This window comes from Leptonotus elevatus, chromosome 16, assembly GCF_054856555.1.
Source record: "Leptonotus elevatus isolate MCC_2025b chromosome 16, RoL_Lele_1.0, whole genome shotgun sequence".
Lineage (NCBI taxonomy): Eukaryota > Metazoa > Chordata > Actinopteri > Syngnathiformes > Syngnathidae > Leptonotus > Leptonotus elevatus.
Genome location: NC_141254.1, coordinates 16,162,006 through 16,173,813, shown reverse-complemented (window position 1 = coordinate 16,173,813; position 11,808 = coordinate 16,162,006). Strand labels below are relative to the sequence as shown.

At 39.7% G+C, this 11,808-nt stretch overlaps 1 protein-coding gene across 1 annotated transcript; it reads left to right on the top strand.

Moving 5' to 3' along the window:
* The first annotated feature begins 846 nt into the window (after nucleotides 1–846).
* Nucleotides 847–11,683, top strand: gnb2 (guanine nucleotide binding protein (G protein), beta polypeptide 2). The gene is made up of 10 exons (XM_086098542.1): nucleotides 847–1,356; nucleotides 4,406–4,486; nucleotides 4,579–4,617; nucleotides 4,761–4,867; nucleotides 6,049–6,112; nucleotides 6,270–6,432; nucleotides 7,822–7,888; nucleotides 7,965–8,166; nucleotides 9,205–9,421; nucleotides 10,676–11,683. The coding sequence occupies exons 2-10, from the start codon at nucleotides 4,430–4,432 to the stop codon at nucleotides 10,780–10,782; spliced, it is 1,023 nt and encodes a 340-aa protein (XP_085954668.1). The 5' UTR covers nucleotides 847–1,356; nucleotides 4,406–4,429; the 3' UTR covers nucleotides 10,783–11,683.
* The last annotated feature ends 125 nt before the right edge of the window (nucleotides 11,684–11,808 follow it).

Genomic DNA, 11,808 nt, shown 5'->3' with positions numbered 1-11,808 from the left:
ATAAAAAATAAATAATAATCAATTAAAAAACACACACAACCTATCTAATCGTTCTATCTCCAATTATATTTAATGTATTATACTGATTATAATTCCTCGAGTGGAAATTCAACACAAGCATTATTTTTTTGTAGTAAAGATGTTCCCAATACAACCCATGTGTACTGAAGGTTGTGGTCAGTTAGTTTATACTGCAGCCATTGTAAACCACAGAGATTAGCTGCAGAAAAGGTTATTGTGGACGGTCGAATTGTGCAGAAATTCACTTTTTCAACAGTATTTTGTATGATAATAATATTATAGTAATTCAAATATGTCACCTACACGGTTACCAAATGAGATACAAAACTTTGTGAGACGGTAGACCATTTCCTTTCACTTAGAAAACTGTTATGCTTGTGCTGGAATAAGAACTAGAACAGTTCAATTTACAGCCCTGTCATCTGATGTGACCACAAATTGAAGTCTGACTGGAAGGCAAGCCGTATGTAGCCTACAGTTCTATTACGTCATCAAGACTTATCACAAAGAATTTCAATGGGGAATATAACATTGAAAGGGTGTGTCAACTCGTGCAGTTGTTGGTTGAATATGTGCAGATCCCTTTGCTGTACAAAGAAAGGCTTGACCTCGTGATGTCTGCCTACTTTACTTCCTCGTGAGAAAAAAAAAACACAAGCACGACATATTGGCTGATTATTCCCACGTAGGGACTAAAATACGTTTTTGTTATTTCATTACGAGACGCTTTTTCGCAGGTTTGCCTTTCTATTGTACTTTAGGCGAGTGATGAAGAGGGGGAGGGGAGGAGGAGGGGGAGGAGGAGGAGGAGGAGGAGGAGGGCGAGGAGGAGGAGGGCGAGGAGGAGGAAACCACTGAGAGAGGAAGGAAATGAAGATCACGTCACGAGAGCAAAATCGGAGTAAAAAAAAAAACGGAGCGACTGCTATTTGACGCTCCTCCGCTTGACGCGAGCGTGGACTGAACCGGAGCTGCATCTTTAACCAACATGTTGTCGTGGACTTGTTCGACGTGAAAAAGGGGAAAAGCCGCTACGCAGCAGCTGTGGATTTTTTTATAGCTTTTTTTTTTTTTTTCTTGTGTGGAAATGTGTGAAGACCTCCTCCTCTTCCTCCTCCGTGTGCCTGCCCACTGACGCCTCTTCGTGCGCATCTTTTCTGCATATTTCCCTTTTCTTTTCTTTTTTTTAGATCAATATTATACATCGCATGAGAGAAAATACTTATTGTAAAACCCACGGGATTATTTATTTATTTATTTATTTAAGGGAGTTGGCTTCCCCCCCCCACCCCCCTCCCTACGACAATCAAAGAGGAGCATCGGTGGAATTAACAGGTAGCCACCCATCATTAAAGTGAATAGTCCAGTTTTCAATGTGTAAAATGGCTGGATGATGATGATGATGATGATGATGATGACGACGACGACGATGATGATGGTGCTCTATCCATCTGCATTGAAAAACATCTTGTTGCTATGACTGCCTCCGTGGGCTCGTTGTCCATTTTGAATGAAGTGTGGAGCAAAATTGTCCCTCTTCCGTGCTGTGGTGTATGTAGTCACATTTGGTTGAGTTGAGGCCTGCGTGTTCGACTGTGGCAGCGAGCTGGGCCTCAGTATCCCTGACATTACACTCTTCATGTTAGCTGTGGGCTCACCTCCAGCTGCAGATGTAACCATGGTGTGCAAGTCAAAGGGGTGGGGCACTGTGCTCTTTAGCTAAAGAGTTTTTTTTTTTTTTTTTTTTAAATGAGGTGATCATGCTTCCCATAAAGAGGGATGTCAAGAGTAAAAACAAAAAAACAACAACATGAAACAGATTTGTTAAAAGCATGTCATTTTGTCCTCCATTTGGATGTTTCATATCTCCTCATTGGTTATACAAGCAGAGGTGTCAGGTGGTGACACCCTTTTTTTTTTTTTTTTTTAAAGCATCTATTATTGGTACCATGCTTCCAAATGCGAAGCCACTTCATTGATTCACTTTTTAGTGTATTGATGTGACCCCAGTTGGCCTCAAGCAAAATTAAGACGTTGGTCCACTTCCACTCCGATATATATTAACCTTCTTAGGTAAAAATAGTGCGTCCCAGCTTGTTACACAAATGTAACAGGTCCCCTCGGCTTTCCTGGGAGTGGTCCCTCAGCATCTTCTGCCTGCTAGTGATGCACGCCGACTCTGTGGCAGCTTAGTCTGTGCAGATTATTACTCCGTAGTTCAACCAGACACGGTGGCACCGTTGTAAACAGATTACAGGGTTTATCCTCACTAGTTAGAGATTAAAAAAAAAACATGGTTTTATTTCATTTTTAATCTCATGTTCAGATCAGCGGTGACGAAAGTTAATCATTAGATGAACTACTCACCAGATATGAGTTACACATAATGAGATCCAATATAAGATTTACGAAACAATTTCTGCCTTTATAAAAAATAACACAAATTTGAAAGCAACTATCATAGAGGTTTTAATCAAATTATGGCGCGTGTTGTGTTATTATAATGTTAGCGATGTTCGATACTATCATACCACTAGTACTTGACAAATAAATTTGAAGAAAGACCTATAGCATTTTTCCTTAAAATTGCAGGTAATTCAATGTCAATTTTCTGTTCTGCTCATTTCTAGTTCCTGATTGTAAAACGGCCACAAGAGGGCAGTTGATGCCAGTATCGTAGGATGCAGTGCAGTTCTACATCGCTATATTAAAAACATTATTTCCTGTTGTCATTATATTTGACTATCTTGGATACAGCTTTACTACAGGTGACATGACGTGTCTGGTTAGCATAATAAAGTTTTTAAAGGCCAAGTCAACCTTAAACATTTCTTAGAAATATGTTATATGTGAGCTCACTAGTTTGAACGTGACATTCTGATTAATATTACATTTGTGGAAAATGAGTTATGCAGCAAAATCCAGCCATTTTTATCCGTCTCAGGGGGCAGCCATTTTGCCACTTGTTGTCGACTGAAGATGACATCACAGTTATTCAAGGCTCAGGCAACGACCAATCACAGTTCACCTGTTTTCTGAAGCTGAGCAGTGATTGGTTGTTACCTGAGACCTGAGCAACTGTGATATCATCATCAGTCAACAGCAAGTGGCAAAATGGCCGCCTTCTGATATTGATAAAAACGGCAGTATTTTGCTGCTTAACTCATTCACTGCCATTGACGTCAAAAATTCATTTGAACCATTTCTATTCGTTAATTTTTTTTTTACCCCACTTTTGTTAACAAGAGTATGAAAACCTAGAAAAAAACCCCATTTGTGATTAATCTTGAGTTAACTAGTGAAGTCATGTGATTAATTACAATATAAAAAAAATAATCACCTGATGCCCCTAATAAAAAAAGGAAAAGAAAAGATTATTAAAAATTAGCGGCGTCAGACGATTAAAATTTTTAATTGTAATTAATCGCATGACTTCAATAGTTAACTCACGATTAATCACAAATTTTATATCCGTTCTCAATGTACAATAAAAAAATTCTAGGTTGTCACACTCAAAAAAAATGTGAAACTAACAGAAATAGTTCAAATGAATTTTTGACGTCTATAGCCGTCAATGGCAGTGAATGAGTTAACTTATACTCCACTAACGCAATATTAACCAGAATACCCAATTTAGACTAGTGGGGCTGCATAGAACATATTATTGTCAAGAATTATCATTTTTTTGGTTGACTTCCCCTTGAAGTAAATAGCATTTTAGGCCAGGGGTTTCCTTCAAAGTTGTGACTGTGAACCCAAATAAATGATGATCTCCTCATCTTACATATACAACAAATAGATAATTAACTACTTTTGGAAATCAAAAGCCAGTAAAAACTGTTCAAATATTACATTTATTTTTAAAAGGGGAAGACAATTTGCAATTTTGGCGTTTTATACATGAAATCAATCCACATACTTTGCTTTCGTGGGCCACGTAGAATGACGTAGCGGGCCAGATCTGGCCCCCAGGCCTTGAGTTTGACACCAGCGATTTAGGCACAAAACATGAGTTATTCTACAAAGCTTGCTCTGCACTACTCCACTGTACATCAACGGTTCTCAAGTATTTTTCGCCAAGTACTACCTAAAAATAAATGTGGGTCTGAAAGTACCTGCATCGTGACTAACATGAAATTACAGAGAGTGCTCATTAGTTGTTCATAAACAAAAAAAAGAGATTTCATGCCTAAAAAGTATAGCCACTAAAAATGATATTATATGAGTTACAATGCATTTAAATAAAGGCAGAAAAAAAAAACAGCTCTTGAATGATTCGATTAAAATCCATCTGTGACTATTGCCACGCACAGCACTGCATATCGTTAGATTGCGCAGGTGTACCCCATAATGTGTCCAATGACGTCTCTTCTCCAACTAACAGGCGGCATCGACAACAAACTCCAAAATGAGTGAGCTGGAGCAGCTTCGCCAGGAGGCCGAGCAGCTGAGGAACCAAATACGAGTATGTTGAGTATCTCTCGGGATCACAAATCATTTCCTTTTAATGTATGTCTATTTTTCCTCCAACCTCCTGTTGTTGTTGTTGTTTCGCAGGATGCCAGGAAAGCATGTGGGGATTCGACCTTGACACAGGTGAGCGTCACAGAATGGCTGATGACGAGAATATGGAATGTAGAGCTTATCAGTGCACAGTTTTATCGATAAAGGAAAAAAAAAAAAAAGAAGATCCAGTTGTCCTGTTTTTAAAATCTACCTGTTCCTCATGCACTACCCAGATAACCGCTGGCCTGGATCCAGTGGGGCGGATACAGATGCGAACAAGACGCACTCTTCGTGGCCACCTGGCGAAGATCTATGCCATGCATTGGGGGACCGACTCAAGGTGAGGCACTGGTTCTCCACCGTACAGTCTGTCGTGCTATTCTTTTTGTAGCATGTGATGGCATTCCTCAGGGTCAGGTGGAGGCCACACAATTTCTTATTTACATACTTAAGGGAGTTATTCAACTCAACTGCACCAATATTTTTTTGATTGTCAAAATTAAATATATACGCTTAAAACGATTTAAAGAAATGTATAATTCATTGTTAATTAAATACACATTTCTTGGTACAAATTGTTTTGCTTGTAAAGACATTTTAGCGAGGATCCAGATGTTCAAGGATTTTGGATGTCTCATGGCATAGTCCGCAACGTAACCGCTGGACGGCCATCTTAGGACAGAGGACACCTCTGGGTCGCCGTGCCCTATAGTCTATACTCATAACTCGCTGAATTCTAAACGGATTGATTTATTACAGATGTTATTAACTTGGCTATGATTCAAGCAGAATTTTTTGGGGAAAACGTAGCATAGTTGTTTGTGTCATATCTAAAACAGCCTCCTCACACCCCAATATTAGATTTGGCAGAGGCATTTCAAGTGGAATTACAGTTATAATTCTTCTAAGTTTCCTCCTATATATTTATTTAAGTAAAATGTCTGAAGTCCTCTTGTTTAGATTTCCCAAATAAATACATAAATCATGTTGTTTCTACTAAGTACTGTCTCAAAATGTTCTCCAATTTCGATACTGTAAATGTATAGGATTGTATGCCGAGAAACGTTTCTTGCTGGTACCAATATGGTGGCCTCGTGGCTTCAAAAGTCTTGGCCAATCAGCTCTCCCGTACTATACACAGATCAGTGGTTTCTTCCCATTGGCGCAGTGCTGGCACCCACTATGTAATTCACACTATTGCCTCCTACAGGGCTGGAGTGGAACAACATCACCCGTCAAGTCCTGCTCGTTTCCACGAAATGAGTCGTTTGATTGGACCCTTGGTTAACGTCTGCGGTTCCACAAAGCAATTCTCGTTTTGATTGTTGTTTACATGCGTGAGCTAGATGCATTTGTGATGAGTTATCAGATTAGCCGAGAAAAAGAACGAATGAATTCCGCTAAGACGCGCTTCTAAAAGTTCAAAATGCATTTGCAGTAATCGCATCATTGTGCCTTTCTGAGAAGCCCGCGGAAGCCCGAGTGAGCGCCGATCACATGATGCAATGCGTGTCTCCGCAGGCTTCTTGTTAGCGCCTCTCAAGATGGCAAACTGATCGTGTGGGACAGCTACACCACTAACAAGGTACACTCAGCGCACTCACAAACAGTCGTAACACGTATCCTGACATCTTCTGTGAATTCGCTACATTAGTAACAGTCTACGTTCTCGCTTTTCGCGACTCCAAAATGTTGCGTCATTTGTCACCTGATCCCCCTTTTTTTTTTTTTTTTTTTTTTAGATCCACGCCATCCCCCTGCGCTCCTCCTGGGTGATGACCTGCGCGTACGCCCCGTCTGGGAACTACGTGGCGTGCGGAGGCCTTGATAACATCTGCTCTATCTACTGCCTGAAAACGCGCGAGGGGAACGTCAGGATCAGCCGGGAACTACCTGGCCATACAGGTGAGGGAATTTTCGATCAAACTGATGACACAAGTGCACCTTGATTGGCGGCCTCGCGGCGAAGGAGATTTGATGAACGCGCTTAATTAATTACTGGCTGGTAATGAGGTGAGATGTTACCTCATGTCATCGAGACGCGAGTTATTGAAGCCAATGTGTGTGTGTGTGTGTGTGTGTGTGTGTGTGTGTGTGTGTGTGTGTGTGTGTGTGTGTGTGTGTGTGTGTGTGTGTGTGTTCTTTGGCAGCAATACCATATTTCTTTAAATAGAGTACTTTAATAAATGATGTGCCCCAATTAATTGCTGGGTCATGTACGAGCATAAATAAACGTCACACCTTCAATAAATGCCCCCATTTTATATCGCCCATTACCGAAGCCACGCCCTGCTTAACTGTCAATCAAATAGCTTTCCTACTCGCTCTTTTTTTCTCTCTTTTTATCGCTATGTGACGTGCGCAAATCACGGCCAACAACAAGGCACTCTAAGGCCCTTTTCACACTGCACTTAGCAGGACACAGTGCACCGTTGTTGATCCCATTCATTGTGTATGTGGTGAAGGGCAGGGACCACGGAATGGCGCACACTGGCAACCGATTATTTTGCTTTAGTAGCACGATTCTTTCACACTGAGTGCAGTGCGAAAAGGGGATTAAAGCAGACAGGCCTGTGGGCTGTCTGAAGGGAAGATGTATTTTTGGGGGTGTAGGCTTAGCTAGCTAGCTAAATGCATGTCACAATTGTTCCGGATCACCGCTGATGTGATTGAAGGTGCTCAAGTTCTTATGTAGTGGGGGAGGGGCGATTTATGAGTCATTTAGCTCCCCCCACCCCCCCTCGAAAAAAATAAATAAAATCAGATCAACTGAAATGGTGAAAAACGGTTTGAAGCTGGATTCCCCACAATTGAGTAAATATTTCTCAATCTTTGAACATGTTTGCATGATGTATAATGTATTTAGAAATAAATCCCTAAATTCCCTTTGTAGGGTGTTTAAAGAGGGAGCCAACATTTCTTGACCATTATATGTTATATGTGAACTCTCTAGTCTAAACATGACATTCTGATTAATATTACATTTGTGGAATACGAGTTATGCAGCAAAATCCTGCCGTTTGAATCCATCTCAGGGGGCGGCCATTTTGGCACTTGTTGTCGACAGGCAACGACCAATCACAGCTCACCTTTTTTCTGAAGCTGAGCTGTGATTGGTTGTTACCCGAGACCTGAGCGTGTGACAAAATGGCCGCCTTCTGATATTGATAAAAACGGCTGGATTTTGCTGCTTATCTCATATTCCACTAACGCAATATTAACCAGAATACCGAATTTATTATTTTATATATATTATATTATTTATTTATTTATTTTCTACATGTGTTGTCTCAGGTTACCTGTCATGTTGCCGTTTCATCGACGACAATCAAATCATCACGAGTTCAGGAGACACCACCTGGTGAGTCCCAACACGAACACGAATCGCTTTCCCCCCCAAATGATCGTCGTCTAATTCACACGCCCTTTGCCCCAAGCGCGTTGTGGGACATCGAGACGAGCCAGCAGACCACGGTGTTCTCGGGCCACACGGGCGACGTCATGAGTCTGTCCCTGGCGCCCGACCTGCGCACCTTTGTGTCGGGAGCGTGCGACGCCTCGGTCAAACTGTGGGACATCAGAGACAGCATGTGTCGACAGACCTTCACCGGGCACGAGTCGGACATCAACGCCATCTGTGTGAGTGTCTGAACGACAGAGAGGTTATTAACTCATTCACTGCCATTGACGGCTATAGACGTCAAGAATCCATTTGAACTATTTCTATTAGTTTACCATTTTTTCCCCACTTTTAACAAGAGTATGAAAACTTAGAAAAAATGTTTATTATACATTTAGAACAGATATCAAATTTGCGATTAATTGTGAGTTAACTAATGAAGTCATTTTAATGGCCTGACACCCCAAATTTTTAATTTTTTAAATAATCTTTTTATATATATATAAAATAATCAAGTAATCATTTGGAGCCATTTTTTTAAAATGTAAAACTGTCCAAATCTTCTGATTTCAGCATATCAACTGTGACTGATTTCTGTAGTCCTTCATTTAAAAAAAGAAAAAAGAAAAAATTCTTGAAAATTAGGGGCGTCAGTCACTTAAAAGTTTTAATTGCAATTAATCGCATGACTTCACTAGTTAACGCACGATTAAGCACACATTTTGTATCTGTTCTAAATGTACAATGAACACAATCTAGGTTTTCATACTCTTGTTAACAAAAGTGGAGAAAAAAAATGTTAAACTAATAGAAATAGTTCAAATGGATTTTTGACGTCTATAGCCGTCAATAGCAGTGAATGAGTTAAAAACAAACAGACGAACAAATAAATAAATGGTAAGTAAAAGTATGAAAATGCACAGGAGTCAAAGTCTGAGGGCTAACATAACTACAATTTTGACACTCCATTTTTAAAAGCTAAAAAGTTTAAAATATAATTCAAAAATTAAATACAAATGTATTTATTTATGTATATATATATATATATATATATATTCCATTTATATTGATTTTGGGGGATTTAATTTTCAAATAATATATATTTTTTATATCTGTTTTTATTTTCACTTTTAGCCATTTATTTATTTATTTAGTCATGTATTTATTTTTAACGTTGGCAGTTTTGATCCTCCATACACATAATGCCGCCCTGACCAATATGAGTTGTGATATTTCCTTAAAATTCATCTGCTTACCTCACCACTGTCTCCCTTTAGTTCTTCCCCAATGGCAGCGCCTTTGCCACGGGCTCCGACGACGCCACCTGCAGGCTGTTCGACCTGCGCGCCGACCAGGAACTCAGCCTCTATTGCCATGACAACATCATCTGCGGCATCACCTCGGTGGCTTTCTCCCGCTCGGGCCGCCTGCTGCTGGCAGGCTACGACGACTTTAACTGCAACATCTGGGACGCTATGAAGGGAGACAGAGCAGGTGGGTGGTGCAGAAGACATTTTGGAGATCCTCGCACAACTGCGGTGTGTTGTGTTTCCATTTCACTATTAGAATAACAAGATCTTATTGGATGACAGGACCAGGCGTTCATGATGTAACCATAATTTGTACATTGTAAGCTAACCAAGGCCAACACATTTGAAAGTCATAATTACGGAAATTATTTGTATGAAAAAACACTTCGAGGTCCTAAATTTGAAATAATAAATTTGTCGGTAACTTAGTATGTCATGTCCCACAGGATAATGTATTCTTCTTCCGCTGGGAAAAGTAGTTCCTTGCATGCTATTTGTAACCTCAAAAAAATGGTGAAAGTAAATGTTTCCCACTGTGCTAGCTAGCTAGCTAGCTAGCTCAAAGCACACAGTTCGTAACCTTCAATTTTCATAATATTAAAATATTTGAATGAAAAACACTACTAAGCTATAAATATAAAACAATCACATAAAAACAAGTAATTACAGCAGTAACTGAGCGTGTCTTCTTGTGTTAACATATGTCACTGCGCAACGTGGGCTACTAGCGAGCAGAAAAATGACATTACAGTAAATATTTGTATGAAAACACTTCCAAGCCATAATCATACAATAATAGAATGAAAAATAGTAATAGTTGTAACTGAGTGTTCCTTTTTGTGTTATGTGAAAACTTAAAATTCTTACCTTACTGTGCAAGTAAGCTAGCGAGCTAGCTAGCTAGCTCATTGTGCGGTTCTCAACCTTGAAATGTTTTGCACTAAACATTTGGATGAAAAACACTTACAGGCCATAAATATAAAACAATCATATGGAAAACAACCAATACGATAATAAGGGAATCTGCAGGACAACATATTCTTTTACGCTGCTGCCCAAACCACTTCAACTCGTATAAGAAAATAATTTGTCACATTCCAATGGAAACTGAAGGTGGAGTAGCACAGTAGAGCGTAAAATTGAAGGAATTATAGATTAAAACTAAATGAAAATTTTTATTTGAACTGAAGGCATTTTTATTTGTATTACTAAGTAAATTATTTAGGCCAAAATGGCAATTAATAATTTGACTTCAAACAGTAAAGTCTTTCATATTTACACATTCACAGCGTTATTTCGGTGCAAGATTATGAAGCGCCGCGACACACAAGGCCCGCTGTGTTCTGTGTAGGCTTAAGACGTCTCAAGCTCGAGTCTGGGGAGCAAAACATTTTGAACGTTAACAAGTCTTCTTTTGTCCACGCCGACCCTCCTCCAGGAGTCTTGGCCGGCCATGACAATCGTGTGAGCTGTCTTGGTGTGACTGATGATGGCATGGCTGTGTCCACCGGGTCCTGGGACAGCTTCCTCAAGATCTGGAACTAAAGAAAGACACGCACACACACACGCACACACACTTCATAGAACACATGTGTTTGCACCGTATGTAAGGTCCAACAAAGTGCAACGAGTGTACATAAGAACATAGTATGAAGACTTAGTTACACCAATCACACGTGCTACCCGTCAGCTGACTTAAGTGCAAAACTGCAGCTGCAAAGTTACACCCAAACACACACACACACACACGCGCGCGCGCGATGTAAAAAAAATAAAAATAAAAAATAACACAACGTGACCAAATACAGTTAAATCTCTATCTTTCTTGTATTAAAAACCAACTATGACCTGAAGCCTTTTAAGATGTTACAACACACACACACACACACACATGCACACACTTCTCCCCACCCCGAGAGACATAGCGCAGAAGACGTCATTGGACAATTCCGTCTTCGTTTACAATGAAGTCCATAATGCACTTAAAAGACAAATACTACTGTACTATGTACTTTCTGTCTCAGTGCCACCTGTGTTGCAGTGATGCTTTTTGGGGAGAACGTGGAAGAGAATCATAGGGTCCGTTGATACAGAGAAGAGGAAAAAAAAAAGAGAAAAAAAAAGTTAAAAGCGGTATATTAAAAAAAAAAAAAGAAGAAAAAAAATCTTCAAATTAAACCATGTTTTAGAAGGTTTTTTATAGCTATATGCCCCATACTCAGTGCATCGTTTAGTTTTTTTCAACACTTAATTTCTTCATGTTTTCCCCTTGTGCCTCAGATACACTTAAGGATTATTACTAGAGAATATTGATAAGGGGCTAAGTAACCTGAGGTAAAAACATTAAGATGAGTCTGAATGGAGCAGGAGCCAGTATTCAAACTTCAATCTGAATATCATGATGGTAAAATTGTACATAATATTAATAAATAAGTCTCTCCTGCCAGTTGAATGGAGTCTTTTTTCCACCCCCACCAAAGCACTGTTGATGTGAATATTTGTGTCACATTTAAAATGGAGCAGGTAACTTGCCCAATTGTTGTAAGTCTTAAAAGGTCATTGGATGTGAAT